This window comes from Lepidochelys kempii, chromosome 19 (assembly GCF_965140285.1).
Source record: "Lepidochelys kempii isolate rLepKem1 chromosome 19, rLepKem1.hap1, whole genome shotgun sequence".
NCBI classification, from domain to species: domain Eukaryota; kingdom Metazoa; phylum Chordata; order Testudines; family Cheloniidae; genus Lepidochelys; species Lepidochelys kempii.
Genome location: NC_136398.1, coordinates 7,538,249 through 7,556,580, shown reverse-complemented (window position 1 = coordinate 7,556,580; position 18,332 = coordinate 7,538,249). Strand labels below are relative to the sequence as shown.

Here is an 18,332-nt window from a genome sequence, read left to right as displayed (position 1 = left end):
GATTACTGCGTTTTCTTCTCAACTGTGTTTTGGAATTTCACTCTTAATAAATTAACATCTCTTTCAGAAGCCTGGAAAAAGCCAAGTGAAATTAAAGACTGGTTCAGACTTGGAGCATCAAGTTCATTTTTACTGCCCATGAACCCAGCCGCGCCTCACACCTTACACAGAAACTCCAGGGGGGCGATAGAACCCATCGCAATAGGCTGACCTTTGCACCCGACAGAAGAGTCAGGGAACTATTCCAAGTTCTGCCACTAATTTGAGTGTGACTTTAGGCAAGTCACTTTCCTAGCTCTGTCCCTCAGTTTCCCCACCTGCCATGAGATACGACCACTGACCCACTTCACAGGGGTGTTGTGAGGCTGAATTACATTTCATACAAGTAAAGCACTCTGAGACAAGACTGTTGATGAAAGGTGCTGTTGGACAACTATAATTTATATTCCGAAGGGCCATATGATTAACAATAGACCCACAACAGCGGAAAGCCAAGCTGAGCTCAATTTAACATCACATGTGACAGTCCTCTCTTTATGATAACACGGATTCTTTTTTCTTTCCTTTTTTTGCAAAAGCCGATGAGACTTTCTATTTCTATTGCTGTCAAGTCTGGGAAAGGATACAAAACTCTTTATTTCAAGCTACACCTGAGACAGCTGTTATTAGCTTATTTATCAATGAAGTCTTTTTTCCTTTGCACTCTTTGTTTGGCCTCAATTGTATTGTAGTGCTCAGCTCTTAACAACGATACAAAATCCAGGACATTTTTGTCCCAATTTTGGCCACCAGGAAGGAAAAAAGGACACCAAAGATGATTTTCCACGGAAGAGAGCAGTCAGTGATATGCAGATCTAAAATATGTACAGGTAGCCTCACTATTTGAAGTTCACTCTTCTCTAATGGCATTAACGTTGCAGCTTTTCATGACATTCAGACTTAGACTGCCCAGGTGGTTATGTCTATGCTAGAAGCCTCAAACTGACTTGTGTGTTGACAGAAGCCTAGAAGCCACCATGATCTAACCATGATTTTTAACGTTGGGCACCCAAAACCAAGTGGTTACTAAGATGTCTAAACACTCTGAACTCACAGCTCAGGGGTGTGAGCTGGCACCAGACTGACCATGTAAAATTGACAGTACATGGTATCAATTCCAGTAATAACTGCTATTAATGCAATACCATCTGGACTCTGAACATCACTGTTTCACAGAAAATCACTCCCTGAGGCTAAGCTAGATCCGAGAACGTGCAAAAGGAAAAAAACACCTATTCCGTGTTAAGGTCAGAAAATGTTTGCTAGCAAACCAGTGGAAGGGGATGGAAACTGGGCTACATACACCTACACAAACTAATTACAGATATGATTTAAGGTGGGTGACAAGGGAAGCTAATAAACCCGTGAAGAAAATGTGTGGAATATCATAGCTTCTAAGACATCTAAAAACATGGATGTCTAAACAACTGGAAATTAGCCTAAAGTGGAGCTGGAGTGCTGGCAGGCCTGCAGTTAGAGGGCTAGATACCTTTATACGAAGAGTTGTTTGTCTGTCTAATTCAGCCACATTTTAAACCTGCAGGTCTTGTGGTATCTCGAAAATTCAGGTATATCTTGTCCTGGAGGGATCATTCTTAACTGACCACCTCAGTGACTCTATTACTTAAAAACCCAGCTGAATTGCTATTCTCTGGATAGGTCCATTCTCAGCTCTATAAAACTAACGTGCCTCCCTAGAGAAAGATCGTGCTTGTACCCTAACCAATAAACTCTCCATCCCTTCACACAAATGACTCACTCCCATGACTGAGCTTCACCCGTCCTACTCTAGCTCATCACAGCCACCCCCAGCTCAATCCTAGCTAATAAATTACCAACTTCCTCTCCTACATGATCAATGATTTGCCCTACTCCAGGCAAATGAATTAATATCACCCTGACATACCAATTAGCTGTTCCATTTCACTCACCACCTCTATTCAAGGAGCAATTTTCTTCTCCCCGCTGCTGCAGACAATGAGTAAGGTCTTGCCCATCCTTTCACCCAACGAGCAAAAGTAGTGCACGCATATTGCACGTACCTTTTGGACCTGCAGCTGGGCTGTTGTCTGGTCTTGCTCCAGACGAATTGGACCAAGTGCCATCAATTTCCGTTTGGTCTCAGCAACCCAGGCTAATTCTGCATCAGCAGCTTGCTCATACTAGCGGATAGGGAGAGGAGACCGAGCGCAACAAGTTAGCGACACACACAGAGCAAGGACAGCATTTACACAGATGCACAAACCAACACGACAGCAACAGCGACACACACAGAGAGAGAGACATCCTCTGAAGCAAGGACAATGGTCTCATAGATACATATCTCCATACTACAAACAGCAAGGTGGACTCACAACTGGAAAAAGAGAAATGCACAGCCACGAGCAAAGGTAATAGGCACAGACCGAGCAGGCCTGATGCTGGACAAAGCAACCCCAAGGAAGAGACAGCCAGACAATGAGATGCAGTCACATACGTACAAAGAAAGACATGGAAAAACAACATAACCTTAACGCCAACACACACCAGTAGGTCTTATTCCCACATTTGATTTGAGGAAAATTACCAGGTTGTTGTTGTTTTTTTTAAAAAGCTTCCCCCCAAAAATTGAAAACAATTGCAGTTCTACTCTGAGTAATGTGGCAATAATTGCTCAACAATCCTGAGGTAACGTTTCCACAGAGAGATGCCTAGGACGAGGCTTAGCAGAATTCACTTTTTTAATCATTTTGAGGGATAACATCTATGTTTATTTTTAAGCAATTATGGGGAAAGGGTCAGGCAATAATTACGTAATGACCCGTGGAAGCTGAGATGCATGAAGTGAAAGATTTAAAACTTAAAACACAAACTGTCAACATCAAATACAGACAAAGTAAACAGCCTTAAATCTGCCTCTGACAAATTCCTAAGCAGATTTTTTCTTCCTTTGCTTATCTTAAATTTTGATGCTCATGGATGGAAATATTCTTCACCAGTTTGTGCGTAGGGTGAAATGGAAGTTTTCTGACATTTACCAATAAAAACCGAATCCTTCCAAACCTACCTATGCAGCAGCAGACAGCTGTCCTAAAGGGACGCCATCCCTTTCAACAGCTATCTGCTTTTGCTCTGTGGAGACCCCAGGAGAGAACACACACTTTTTTACACGGTGAAAGTGAAACACAAGCTACATTTTCCCCTCTTTTAGCAAACATTTAAAGAGACAGTACCCACTTCTGCAAGAGAAATAAAAACAGCCCTGGGTTTTATCCGTAGGACTCCTCTGAAACAGGCCAACAGTGGAAAGAGCTAAACAGACACATATCTGAATCCCCATAGGATTTAAAGCGGACATGACCAACTTCGCTAACCATAGTCCAAAATGTTGGTCAGCATAGTCCATTACACGCTGGGTGTTTGACGAACAGCTGCCATCAGGTGACATAATTAACACATCGTTGCCTGGAAGAGGGTACTGGCTTCTTTAGCAGGTTTTAAAGCACAGAGCAGCACGGCAACTTGCAAGTTTAGCGCTACAGAGTATAATGAAGCAAGCCCCTTAAATGCCCTTTCTGTCCGCGGGGAAAGAGACTGCTCTTTCACACCGCAGGTTTGTCTGGGTGAGTTCTGCTTGTGTTACCTGGGCGCAAAGCTACTGGCGAAGAGTTTAGCTCCTCACTGTCCTCAGTCCCCAAAGAATAAGGTGTTAGAAAGATTCTTATTCTGAAATAAATCCCCGGGCTGTCAGAATTATGGATTACATTTCTGGGCCTGAGAGTCGCCCGCCATCAGTTTTAGACACAATCCACTCGTGCCGCAACCCAAAAGCCAGGAGCACTAAGTTAAAACAGAACTTCTCTAAGAGGCACCGAACTATCACCAAAACCATTATGAAGGCAGCCTGTTCAGAAACCAGCTAGACTCTGTCGCCAGTTCTACCACACAAACTCCCAAATCTGTTCATTTCTCAGCATTAGCTGGTGCTTCCCCATCATGCAATTCTCACGTCTATAGCTCAAGTTACGTTGCTACTTAGAGGGAAGCCGTGGTGAATCAGCTGGCATGCAGCCCCCGCCAAACCCCCTCCTGAGTGAGCCACAAGAGACTATAAGGTTACCTGTTGTGACCTTTGTATAGCAGCATCTATCTCTTCCACTCTCTGCCGGACAGTGTCACTGACCATCTTGTACTGCTCGTTGGTATCTGACACGAGTTTGTCCAGCCCTTCACGGGCTCGCCAAGGCACCAGTCCCAAGAGGGCGCGGCTCACCTCATTTACAGTATCCAGAACAAGCCTGTGCTCCATAACCTCCTTCTTAAGCTCCTGAGGAAGACACGGAGCGAGAGCATATACAGTACATCTCAGTTAACATCCCCGATACAGAGTTGGCAAGAGGCTGTTCCTACATTTGAATCGTAATGGTCTTGCGGCCAAGTTCCCTTCATTCTTTTCACCGGTACAAGATCCCCAGTGGAGCTGTTCACCAGGTTATTGTTTAGCAGGACTGCCCGTTTGCCAGGTGCTGTTTGAACCCACAGGGGAAAGGAGAATAAGGTAGCATTCGTAAGAAGGCAGATACATGCACTAGCTAGGTGCACGTCTTGATGGGTCCAAGTAATTTGAAAGAGCGTTTTCAGCGAAAGGCTGGCATCCTTGGGGGAAACTGGCAGGGACAACACGATAAGAGACAAGTGTGGATGAGCAGGGAGGGGCAGCTGCGAAGGGCACTGAAGGCAAGGACTTGTAGCTTGAATTTAATGGGGTGAACACTGGGGAATCAGTCAATCAGAAGGATTCAAAGGGAGAGCAATGGGGTCAAAGTGAGGGAAGGGAAGATGAACTTGACAGCTGTATTTTCTATGGGGGGGGCCCGATGTGGGTGATAGAGAGGCTATAAGTGAGGAGATTACAGGCAGCGTGTTACCTTCTGCTTTGTTAAGATAATTTTAATGTATTAACTGATCTTTAAGATTTCTGAGCTGCAGCCTCCCATAAGCCGGAAAAGGATGGTGCCTCATTGGCTTCTTAAAGCGAAACATTATTGCTATTATTTGTATTCCCGTCGTGCCGACGAGCCCTCGTCATGGACCGAACGGATATTTTCCCTTCCGTTACCCCCTGCTTCTAGGCGTTGCACTCTTAAGAGCAAATTCTCTCTCAAAGAGAATAATAGCAACAATATGTCGCTTGAAGAAGCCAATGAGGCACCACCTCTGCGGTGCATTCTCAATGCAGTGCGCAAGCTCTCTGGCTCTGGTGCATTCCCAGCTTTTGACATTGAGCTCAGTATTTCAAAAGTTCTGACCTTCTGCCTCTGCTGGAATTGGGGTATCTGCTCTCCAATAGGCGACTGCCCCCCACTGGACATCAGCTCCTCCTCCACCTCACTCATCCAGCTGGTCAGTTCCTCATGCGTGGACTGGAACTTGGTGGCCAGCTGCCGAGCCTGCTCCAACGTCCTGAGAGCCTTAGAGCTAGTGGCTGTGATGTCCGAGTAACGAGTCTTGATGCCATCCAGCTTCTCCTGGATTAGCAACACCTCTTCCCCTGAGAGATGGAGACACAGTTAGTTATGCATGTCCAAAGTTGGTTTTCTTTTAAAGTAGCCTGTTTTCCTGCTTTCTGATTTAAATGGCTACTTTCAGAGTCCCTTTTCATCAAGTCAATGTAAGCAAGAAGCCGTTTTCACAACCATGGAGCTAATTTTGCAACTGATATTTTCATTCCAGCCAGGGAAAATTCCTCCTTCTTCCCACCATTGAAATGAAACCTGCAACGAAGTCTTTTTTGCTTGTGGTTCCAATAAAACCCTGACCTTACCAGTACTTTGTTCTTGACAAACGCATGACACCTCTGAGAAAGAGGGAGTCATTTCTGAGAGGACAGGAAACGGAGGAGCTGGTTTTTTGTTATATTAACTTTTCTAGAACATTTGTTCATAATGCAGACTACCTCTTAGTAAACAGACTGCCTTAAGCACCACCTCTCCTCCCACTCACGAACGGATGACATCCACATGGCAACTGCAGCAATGGCTTACATAGAAAGTAATATTAGGAAAATGCTTGGTGTATTTTTAGCCTCTTTTAATGTGATTTAGCAGCTGGAAAGAAGGCGTTGAGCCTGTGTTGGGTTGCAAGCCAGGTCTGTGGAGATCACCAAAAGGTGAACCACCCAGAACTCTATTCGGGAACTTCTGCTCGACAGCCGTCGGCATGTTCAAGGGGAGGGCACGTCTACTGCTCTGTGTTTGTTCAGTGCCTAGCACAGTGGGTTGACCCTTAGGCACCACCATAACAAACATATTAAATACTAACTCATGGCCTACCACACAGAATGAATGTGTGTGGAACACCATCCGGCTCGGCAGCGTCTTAAAAGAAGCCAACATCAACAGCCTACTCTGAACCAATTATTGTAATCAAGAACAACCAGGCTTCTCAGGTAGGCCAAAGCTTGGCTGCAGGGAAGTGCCTTTATCAGACCAGGCGTTGCAGTCTGTTCATCTCTTCCGGTACCTGTGGTTTGTTTCAGAAGTGCTTGCCCGTTTTTAATGGCTTGGTCCACATTCTTCTTTCTGTTCACGATCTCCTCGTTCAGGGCCTGAATGGAAAGAACCAACAGCAGTTACCCTCTCCAAGAAGAGGCCCTTCAGCTGCGCAGGTGACCGAGTGCAGGAGAGAGAGGAGACGGACCCCAGGGAAAGCATAACTTTCTCTTTCTCTGTATTCCCCATGGATCAGAACCAGGTAGGTTGCATGTCCTTCCTGCTCCCCCACCACTACACTTCCCTGACAGGCTTAAGGTCTTGTAACTCAGGGCTAAGCACAGTTCTTTACCACCCTCCACCTTTGGATCTGTATTCATGAAGCATCCACTCTTGTATTAGAAATTAACCAAAGACTAAATTTACTGTGCAAAGACTGGCATATGCTTAAAAACTTATACTGGCCTAGGTATGTTGGCCAGGAGTCTGGGAAAAAAACCACACCCCCCTAGCAACATAGCTATGCCTGATAAACCCCCTAGTGTAGACGCAGCTATGCCAACAGACGAGTGCTTCTGTCAGCATAGGTAATGTAATTCGGGGAGATGGTGTTACTACACTGGCAGACAAAACCCTGTCAGCATATGCTACATCTACACTGGAGGGTTATGCTGATATGGCCTATGTCTACACTACAGAGCCTATGAATGAGCGGAAACAGACCTTGCCTCTCAGAAGAGGTGTTCAATGCTGGACTATGGCACATTCCCATGCTCTTTAAATTCACTTATTGCAGGGAGAAAGACTGGAAGCTCTAAAGAAAAGTCCTGGCAGGTCTTGTTTATTTAGCCCAGGAGTTGGATGCAAAACGTCTGAATAATTTACAGTCTATGGGACACCAGGACACCCTTTTTATTTTTTGGGGGGGGGGAGGGGGTGGGTAGGAGGGATTTGAGGGGAGGAGAGTTGTTTTTAATAAATGAAATAAGTTTATTTTATCCAACTTGAGAAAAGAGAGGCTTGTTTTGATGTTGGTTAAAATTAGAGTCAAACAAACAAAAATGGATCAAAACAGTTGCTCTATAGCTAAATAAATAAATAAACAAACAAATAAATATGAAAAAATGGAAAATGGCAATACCAGCTGGTCGGCATGCTGCTTTTGCAGGACGTCCCGTTTATAATCCTTTACGAATACCAAGCTGAGCTTGTCCTCAACCTCGGCCAGCCAGTTGAGCACTTCCACCTCATCCTCCCCAAAGAGCCTAGCGTTGGACAACGCCTGATCAAGCAGGGCTGCCTTCCGGCAGCACCGATCTTGAATCTCGCTGTACCGGGCCTGCAGCGAGTCTAGCTTCTCTGCCAGCAAGCCCTGTTCAGCTACGCAACTCAGGGAGGTGAGAGACTGCCCAAGACTGACTGCCTGATTCACGTCAGCCGCGCGACTCTCTATGTCTTCCTCTAGTGCCTGAAAATCCAGGGTGACAAAATGGACAACAGACACAAATGACTGAAAATGGAATAAAATGGGGGAAAAAAACTAAAAGAATGAATTTAATTCATGATCAAACAAAGTAAAGACAAAACCCACCAAGAAGGGCAGAAACAATAACAAATAAAAGGTTTAAGTTGGTTGCAAAGAGTAAAAGACACAACAGTTACATTATGGCCAGAAGCAAACAATGGGCCACCCATGTTGTGATTTCTCAAGTTCTCTATTTCAAAAGCCTGTAACAGCTGCCCCCATCACCATGCAGACAGCTTTCTGCACATCTATGTGTAACAATGGCCGACGTCTTCCATCAACAGTTTTGTGTTTGCTTGGGGACCATTTCCTACCTTGTGACGGGTGATCTGCTGCTGGATTTTAGCTGTCTGAGTACCAATGGGCTCAGAATTTGACAGTTTTTTCTCCGTCAAAGATAGCCAGTCTGAAATAGGCTCAGTGGTCTCATGGAATTGTTTAGCCAGAACCAGGATATCTTCCAGTTGTTTTTGCCTACATCAAGATAACCACAAAGCTGCTAATTAGGCGTTAGGTCTTTTGTTAAAAAAAAAAATCAGGAAAGTTAAGCAACTTAATGTTTGAGTGCCACCTTAACCATAAAGATTTTATTGCACTATGAAGCTTTTAACATGCTGCAGTGACTAGAGGTCTGAGTGCAAGGAAGAGAAACACCTCTCTTCAGTCCAGGTGTAACATTTTGTCAGGCAAACCGGAAATGGAAACACACACGTTCCCTAGCAACTGCAGAACAAGGCCCTTTTCACTGATGTTGTGTAAGGGGCCAAGACAACTCCCACTGAAGTCAATAAAAAAGGCTTCCGTTCTACACAATTAGCTTTTCTGCCATCAACAGCACTGTCATAGGAATCTCCCGAAATGACAAGGGGTATTGCTAGAATCCTTAAATGTCAGGCTTGTAAGGTGCTGGTGAAAGGTTCCAGATTGACAGTCCTTGAGACCGCGGCCTATTGATTCAACTGGAATTTCAAATACTGTAAACTGAGGTTGGCCCTTATGGGTGGCTCGACACATCATTATACTAAACTAGACCATGCAGCAAACTGCATCTTGTAAATGAAATTTGTGCAGCAGAAAGGTGCAAACAGTTCTCTGGAGCTGAAAGTCAAACTAGGAGGAATAAAAATAAACCCGCACCGCGAAGAGAATTAATTTCATTTAAGCATCTCCACGGCACTATAAAACTGTGCCATCTGTTTCACCCTCCCAATGCACATTTTAGTTTGGCGTGTTTTCTGGTTGACACTTGCTGTTTCCAGGATAGTCCCGTAAAGGAATCTCACTGAACTTCCCAAGCGTTGCTATCTGATGATTACAAACAGCCCACGACAGCGGCCAGTGGATTAACACTGGCTGCAAACCCAAAGTGCTGTACTAGCAAGAACTATTCTAAAGATCTGATTAGCTGACTGCTGGATGGCCAACCAACGTACACTGAAAACAGTTTAAAAACACATGCACAAATGCTTCCGTCAGTCAGAAAGCAGCTTGTAAGTGTAGAGTGTAATACAAACAAACAATAACAAACTGGTCTTAGTCTAAAGTACCCAGGACAGCGAGCTCTGTAAACAATTCCAAAATACTGATCATTAATGGACATGGGAGAAATTGCCACTACACTTTGCCAATGTGTCAATAAGACGAGGAAACAGATCATTGCCAGACTGATAAGCAGTTTAAGGCAAACTCTGGGCCTTTTACATGACTTTACAATGAAGTAGGCTATCCCAGCAAAATACAGATTCTAAGGCTGGAAGGGACCACTGTGATCATCTAGTCTAGAGCAGAAAAGAAATTCAGAAGCTTTCCAGTGACAATATGTTTCATGCTTGTCCTCCACCCTTAAACAGGCAGCATATTCTACCAGATACATTGGTGGAAAGAACATGTTTCATGCTGGGCACAGAGGAATTTCTCCGCTTTCAAAGCTGAGACAAAATGAAGTCACTTCTTTCCCACTTTTCTTCCTTACCTGGCTGCTGCCTTGCCAAGCAGTCCTGCCCATCTATTTTCAAGACTCTCTAGCTGGCAAACAATCTTCTCTCGGTCCGTTGGCTCGGCCGACTGCGCTATCCTTCCGCCCTCTGCCTGAATCATCTCGACAGTGGCCTTGCGATCATCCAAGAGACGCTGGAGCAGCTTTTACATAAACATTAAAACAAAGAGGGATAAAAGTTACCAAGTTGAGTCAGCAGAGCTACTTCTGCCTCCAAACACACCAACCCTCTAATTGTGTCTGAAAACTATTAATAAACACTGGGCTGCATCCAAACCCAGCTGAGCAAATCAACAACAACAAGATTTTTTTTCCCTCCCAAACTCAAAAGACCATAAAAATGCCTCCAACAAATCCAACACACTTGATTCAACAGAGAAACTTGAAACTTGCTCCCCAAACTGTAAACGTTATGTTTTAACGTTCGCTTGAATCTCCTATTAAAAAAAATCTCACCGTACGTGATGAAGTTTTGTGGTTTTTTAAACTTTGTTTTACCATTATTAACATTTATGAACGTTCCATATGTTAACAAGTCTTATTCATAACCTGTATGTGTTACCTAAAGATAGGGTGACCAGCTAGCAAGTGTGAAAAATCGGGACAGGGGATACGGGGTAATAGGCGCCTATATAAGACAAAGCCCCCAAAATCGGGACTGCAGCCGGTCACCCTACCTAAAGACCAATTTGTGTTTAGCCAACCCTCTTCTCTGTTTTTTTATTTTGTTCAAATTCCAAAACCGAAACCATACACTAAAAAATCTATTTGATCCGGATATAAAATAGTTGTCAGCATGAGCAAAAACAAATGTGCTGTTGTTGAAGAAAAAGAAACAGGCAGCGAATTTCACGACAGTATGACAGCAAAATAGTACTGGAGCTAGAGAGCCAATCTGCCTGTCCTTCATACAACTCTCATTATTAGCCTGTTAAGATGGCAGGCATGGGGAACAAGACCAGAACCCATACAGTATAATGGCAGAACGTGAGAAAGCCACAGCTGCGGAATGGCTGCCGTAAACTAGCAGAATTACATGAAATCACAGTTACCATTTATATTTTTAAAATGATGGAGGAGACACACTTGTTCGGCTACGAGCAGCGTACTGTGCTCGTGGCCTCTACATCCTTCCCTCCTGGATATGGTTTGGCGTTCACTATCTCCAGGTCACTTACCTTCTGCTCTTGGATCTGAGCTTTCACCACTTTGTATTCAGCAGAGGGAGGTTTCTGATTGGAGATGAGCTCCTCTGTGTCTACCAACCAGCTCAGCAATGGCTCCAAAGCGTCCTGAAACTTCCCACAATGCAACAGGGCCTCTTGTAGCTGTGTGATTCTCTGTGCCACCTGCATTGTACATACACACGTCACTAGAGGAAAAGCGTCCTCAAGTTACACTAGGTGACAACAGAGCAACTGCTCATGGTCTTTGGCACTGTTACAGAATCAATGGCTCTGTTTCAACTCTAGATGCTGTTCCCTTTATGTCAGCTGGCTCACCTGAGCCAAGACAATGGCTTACTGCATCAAGCAACGAAGGCTCCTCTCTCCAGAGGTGCTTACCTTTTTGTTGAGAGTGTTCCAGCGGGCGTTGATCTCCTCCATGTCATGTTCCAATCCCTGTACGTCGCAATTTTTTCCTGCACTCTGGATGAGTCCCTGACCCAGTCCGTTTACTTGTTGCAGTTTTACCTGAATGGGATCCACTTGCTCCTTCTGAAACATCTGAACAAGAAAGGGGAATTGATTTATAACCTTCAGTTCCCTTACGCAGCACCGCCTCATCTGCTAATGGATACACTTTAGACTACAGTTCCCAACCTTCTCCAGAGAGCAAGCAGAACATTTTCCTTTCGCTTCTTCTGGTGCAGTTACTTATTTTTTTTAAAGGAGGTTTGTTTGTTAGTTTGTTTAAATCTTTCATCTGCCCATATCCAGTATAATCATAGAATCATAGGACTGGAAGGGACCTCGAGAGGCCATCTAGTCCAGTCCCCTGCACTCATGGCAGGACTAAGTATTATCTAGACCAGGGGTCTCAAACTCAAATGACCACGAGGGCCACATGAGGACTAGTACATTGGCCCGAGGGCCGCACCACTGACCACCCACACCCCCGCTGCCCCAGCCCCACCCCTTCCGGGAGGCCCTGCCCCACTTCTTCCCATCCCTTCCCCCATTCCAACCCCTTCCCTGAAATCTTCCCTCCGGGAAGCGGCAGGGACGGCGCGAGGGCGGGGCAGGCAGGCAGGGAGGGAGCCTGCCCTGCCCCCGGTGCGCACCGGGCCAGAGCTGCTCTAGATAAATGCTGGGGTGGCCGCGGGGAGCTGGTGGGCTGCAGAAAATAACCCTGTAGGCCGCGTGTTTGAAACCCCTGATCTAGACCATCCCTGACAGCTGTTTGTCTAACCTGCTCTTAAAAATCTCCAATGACGAGCACTTCAAGTATCTACAGGTCTCAGGCATAGATTATGTCTCAGACGCAGCCATATAGTCTTTTAAATCTGTAAATCCCATGGAGAAGCCCCACCTAGATAGCCAAGACCCAGTCACTTATGTGACTTATACCAAGACGCAGTCAGATGCTCAATAACAGAAATCAAAGCAAATCTTATCATGGCAGCGTTGAATTGGGATGGGCTCTACACTATATGAGTTTTGTCAAACGATCGAAACTTTAGACACTGGGAAGCATACTGTATTTGTAAAGACCAAGGGAACAAGAGAAAGGCAATGGACGATTAATGTGTTAGCTGTTTATCTGAGATCATCCCATGTATTTGGCAGAATCCTAGTCTGCAAGTCCTGTGGGGAAAGCATTCCAACCAAAAAAGGGGTTTTGGAACTGAAGGAAGGAACCTTGCCGTTGGGAGGAAGAACAGCAGGGAAAATCCCGTTTTTCAAGGAGATAAGTGCCCTTATCAAAGACTCAAATCTCCTGTAATTAGCTGATGATAAGCCAGACCCTAGCAGTCTGTATTCATTTCCTTTCCTCCACAATAGTGTCATTCAGTCTCAATGAGACAAGGCAGCCAACCAAGGCCACACTGTGCAGGAAATGCTGGAACATGAAAGGCAAATTCTGAGCAAAATTCGAGAGGTAGGACCAGCTCTGCTTCATCATAATGAATAATACAATCCAAAACAGGGATGGATACATTGTTCAAACAGGGCCTTGGGCTGCTAGCTAGAACAGATCATAGGTCAAACGCTGACAAACAGAAGAACAGGGAAGATTACAGTGCTCTCTCTGTACTCACAACCATCTTCCTCAGAAGGGAACAGGAGATAAATGCAGACAACCTCTTTCTTTTTCAAGTATGCTTGAAAAAAAACACCATGTACCCAAGGATATGGATATTGACAACGTCTAAACATTCCATTTCAGATAGACTTGTGTCAAAAACTCCTGAGAAGCAAGCACTCGAGGAAGGTTTGGAAAAGGTCTCTGGTATCAGACAATTGCTTTATCTCCGAAGGGAAGAAAGTCAGTGACACGCTGCCTATAAAGACAGCCTGCCTTCTGTTGCTTTGCCACATTTTCAAAGAAAAATCTTTTCCTCCCCAACTGAAGTTCAGCAGCTTGTCTACATCGTGGGACTATGCCAGGAATATTAACTCAAGAGTGCTGGAAGACACAGTCCAGAGCTATACGCTCGTGCAGAATTATTCTATGGTTATAAGAAGTGATGGTGACATGAAATAGCTAATTCTCCAAACACTTCTGTTACTGCTCTTATATGGAGCTGGCTGCCTTACATGAAAGGATCAGACTGATAAGTCAGGCATGCAAACATTTGACTGGAGCACTGTGCCTCTGCCAGTGTACTCTGACCTAAGCCTTTAATATAAAACTGGCTTTTTTTTTTTTTTTTGGTAACTAGAAGCTTTAAAAGATTTTTTTTTCCAGGATCCAAATGCACAGCTCCTGACACCCAGCAATGAATAACTGCAAGGTGTGTACACACAATCCAGAAACCAAAGCCCATTTCATGAGGATCATTTAAAACGCAATCACATGCATAATCGCATTAAGAGCGAATACTTCTAACACATTTATTCTTCAAAGCCAATATGCATACACAAGATTCCAATGTTTTAATTTATTAAGCTTCACTGGGACTCAAATTTGAAACAAATATTTAATGTGCAATCTATCTTTTACATAGAAAAACATGATGAGTGAAGTTTCTGAGAAGCTGTATTTGGTTAACTGCATGGACTGACATTCTCGACTAAAGGCCCTGGATCTGTTCAGGTACATCCCTCTCATTTTGAGAGCCACTTTCCAATGACTCTCTTTAAATTCTACTTTGTTCCTATCATGGATGACTGCATCCTGTGATCTCACTCCACTTCTTAACCCTTTTATTGCCGAACACAAAAACAGGCATTATTTGGTGATTTCCTGTAGGAGTGCCAGCACTCCCTCGGAACAAACATTTCAAAGGGAACATATGAGGATACGTGTTACAATATTGGGAGTACTTTTTTGCTTCACGCCCTTGGTACTTTAGCCATAACTCAGCTGGTTAATGCTAAGATACTCAAGGTACAGGGCATTTTCCTGATGCAAACCTAAATCTATCAATGGCTCGAGGCATCACTGGTTCCAAAGGGTTAATAACTAGGAACATTTAACGTAAAATACAGTCCCAATGGAGAAGCAACAATGAAACTGAAGCAGTAAATCCCAGATAATAGCCACATGAAGTCAGTACCTTGATGTCTCTCTTTCTTTCCTAATTTACTGACTGGAACTTGGTTTGGCAGTGAAGGCTGCACTTGAAGCAAAAACTCAGTATAAACTGATTGCCCTCTCCTTGGGTTCCCCTCCATTTCAAAGCAGTTCTCTGATGCTGAGGTGGCTGTGGGGTTTTTAAATGGGTGGCATAGTGCAAAGGATGAAGAATTGCCGCTGAATCAGGTTTATGGGCTGGGCAATTGGTAATGTCTTCCCAATGCTTGTTCTTCTAACCTACATGGCTGATCAATTAGGGTTCAGATATGGGAATACCATGCATTAAAAAAAACCTGATACTCTTTATAGCATTTTTAAAATTTTCTTAATACAAATGTTGTTAGTAAAATACTGAAAAGAATTACACTTATTTTTCTCCTGATATTTCAGAACCTCTTTGCCCCTCTTTATCATTTAAGAAAACCTTAAATGAGCGCCTATTGTATAACATGTATGCATTGTTTTCACTCCATTTGCTTTACAAATTCTCTTTAGTAACAGAATTTTGTATTTGAAATGGTGCATCTAACTCCAGCAAGAAAAATCTTCCCGTAGCAATCTCTAATTTACTTTTGAGTAAGCATAATGTATTTGAATAAGTAAGTCACTTGAAAAGTTTAGGGAAAGAATTTTCATAATCTAACAATTGTCATAGTTTACCTCCCATGCTTGCAAAAGATACATATTTCCCACCCCCAAAGCATTGGCCTACAAAATTGAACTCTTTTTAATTGGGAAAAGACCTACCTCAAGGTTTACAATACAGAAAACTGATATGACAGAGGGGACAATCAGTGCAGTCTGTACCCCACAAAAAGTGTGAGCAAACTGTCAGCTAGGTAGGAGTCAGGACTTCTTCTCCCCACCCCCATAAACGAAGGGATTTCCTGTCTGACACACCCTGTGTAAGTAACTGAGTAACAAATACCTCATTATCTGGAACTAATCCATCTGTTACAGCAGGAGCCCCTTCCGCCACAAGAACTGTGATAGGAGGCCTTTCTGTGTCCGTCACTGTGGTAGCCAACGCTTTCACTCCAGATGCTGTAGAAGATAGTTCTTTTGCTAGGAGGTGTAAGAGAGGAGGGGGGTCTTCCATTCCCAACGCAGCTGCAGGAAGCATCTGTGTGCCGTGCTCTGAGGCACATGATGCCCTGGGTGCCTGGCCAGAGGCAACAGGCTCCTCCAGCCCAGGTGATGCAGCAGCAAGCTCCTCCATGCTGAATGGCAAGGCCGTGGCCAGCTCTTCCATCTCTTGTGGGGACGCAGCATGCTCCTTTGTGCTGGAAATTGCAGCAGTGTTAAGCTCTTCTGGTGTGGATGCTGCAAGGACGGGAAAGCCTTCCACACCCAGAGTGTCAGTGGGAAGCTCCTCCATGCTGGATGGCATGGCAATGGTAACATGTTCCTCGGTATCTGGCACTCCTAATACAGGCTCCTCCGCAGCTGGCGGCTTGGCCTCGGTGACAGGCTCCTCCGCAGCTGGCAATGCTGTGGGGAGCGTCTCTGTGCTGTCTAGATTGCGGGGGGCAAGCTGCTCTATGCTAAATGCGGCTGCAAGCTCCTCCTCAGCGGTGGCGACCATGGAAGGACACTCCCCTGCGCCAGCACACGCGTGTTCCACGCAAACTGGAGAGCGAGTATTCCCACGTGCAAACTGTATACCAGCCACACAACTTATTAACTCATCTGCCCAGCTGGGTTCAAACAGCCAGGCCAGGTCTCCTGGTTCCCAGGTATCGGCCTCCCCTGTGGAAACATCCAGCATTACCTCTCCAACCATTCCTGGCACGTCCTCCTGAACAACATGGGCACTTGGGAACTCTTCACCAGGAGTAATCCCTTCCACATGCAGCTGCTGACCCAGAGGCACTGTTTCTTCTGACTGCAGGTCCTCAGTGGACTCCACCCATGCTTCAGAGTCCTGCTCGGACATAGAATCACTTGGAAAAGTTGCTTGAGAAAAACAGTGAGTATCTAACCGTTCCGCTCCATGAATTTGGCCCTCCAATCGATCGCTCTCTCTGTCCAAGTCTGTGACTTCATCCTCAGAGGCCAGTTCTGAGACACCCCAGTTTGAGAATTCAGTCCTTTCAGACAGAGGGTGCTCCTTCTCTTCAGAACTATTAGCCCCCTCAGCACTGACCTCATCTTTCAGCCAGTAAAAATCCTGCTGGGAATGCAGTTCCTCCGCATTTGTGGCAGGAACTAATGGCTGACAGTGGAAGGAATGGCTTGAGGATGCTCTCTCTGTATACTCTTCAGAGATCCTCTCTATTTTACCGTAGGTTTCCAATGAGGCTTGATCTCCTTGGGGCATTAACGAACCACCACTGGGATGGGGAAATGTTCCTTCACAACAGGGCATTTCCATTGTATTTGCCTCAGGAGACACTGTCGCTTCACAGCTCAGTATTGCTCCTACTACACAATCTTCCACTGGCTCTTGATCTGTCAGCAGGTCAGTTTCACATTCTTTAGCACCCTCTAAGTGACTTATTGGCAAGAGCTGCTGTGGCGATATTGTCTCCTCTGCAACCCTAGGACTGGAAACCCCCACTTCTTCAGAGTCTGTCTGGGTGACAGAGGAGGTTTCCTTTTCAGAGTAAGGCTCTGTAGTGGGTTCTATTGTACTCACCACCTGAGAACTGTATGTGACATCAAAGTCCTCGAGATCTGACACAATAGCAGAGTCTGCAGCACTGACTTCGAAAGGAGCCGTCTGCTGACACTCTTCCGTTTCAGCCTCTGCAAGCTTTTCTGATGAGTCTGTTTGTGAGTCCAGCCCTTCTGAGCACATCCCAGAGACCGGGCCCTCTAGATCTACTGAAGCAGCTCCATCTCCTTCTTCACTCAAACACTGCTTTTCTAGTTCAAGGAACATCTGCACAGAATCTGTGTCAGAGAACTGCTCTGGGACAACAGGACTGACACCGTGCTCTGAATTTGGAGTGAAATCCTCAGCTTCAAATTGAACGGTTATGTCTTCAGTATCACACACGTTAGCTGTAAAAGCGCAGTTTAAATCCTGGTATGTTTCCTGGAGAACAGAAGCTGAGCAGTTATCCTGCAACAGTGAGTCATCACAGTGCACTGGGTGGTGAACTGGGTGGTTAGAGGTCCCCAGGACACCAGCAGAAGAGTCTGCTGTCTCTATTGTCACTGCTGTAGCAGATAATTGTTCCCTTTCTTCAGAAATATCTGCCAAGCAACAGTTCCTTTTCTCATCTGTCAATAGAACAGTCTTTCCTCCCTCTGACAGCATCTCCTCCTCCCACTCCTCCTCGGCCTCCATCATTATCCATCTCTCATCCTCTTCAAATCGCAGCTCAGACTCCGTTTTTTCTCTAAGGCTGGGGGTGATGAGAATATTCATTCCTGAATCCAGCATCTCTTCACTGAGGCAGGGAGATAGCTGTACAGTTTCTACAGTGCAGTCTGCTTGGGGCGATTCCAATGTTTCATGATGCCCATCACTAAGGCTTCCTTTAATAACATTTCTTCTTGCTCTTGGCCATGTTGCACTTGAGAGTTTCTGGTCCCGTGTGATAACCATGGA

The 18,332-nt window shown here is 45.0% G+C and overlaps 1 protein-coding gene across 9 annotated transcripts in view; it reads right to left on the bottom strand.

Moving 5' to 3' along the window:
• Positions 1–18,332, bottom strand: part of MACF1 (microtubule actin crosslinking factor 1) — a 257,658-nt gene that overhangs the window by 37,191 nt on the left and 202,135 nt on the right. For 5 of the 9 annotated variants that reach the window (XM_073317698.2, XM_073317699.2, XM_073317696.2 and 2 more), the window contains 9 exons: positions 11,596–11,757; positions 11,209–11,379; positions 10,007–10,173; positions 8,349–8,508; positions 7,651–7,977; positions 6,541–6,625; positions 5,328–5,569; positions 4,139–4,345; positions 2,082–2,201 (listed from right to left, as the gene is read on the bottom strand). In XM_073317698.2, coding sequence (XP_073173799.2) covers positions 2,082–2,201; positions 4,139–4,345; positions 5,328–5,569; positions 6,541–6,625; positions 7,651–7,977; positions 8,349–8,508; positions 10,007–10,173; positions 11,209–11,379; positions 11,596–11,757 — 1,641 coding nt within the window. Of the gene's footprint in view, positions 1–2,081; positions 2,202–4,138; positions 4,346–5,327; positions 5,570–6,540; positions 6,626–7,650; positions 8,020–8,348; positions 8,509–10,006; positions 10,174–11,208; positions 11,380–11,595; positions 11,758–18,332 lie in introns of all 9 variants that reach the window. The other 4 variants (XM_073317697.2, XM_073317692.2, XM_073317700.2 and 1 more) reach the window with 2 other exon arrangements.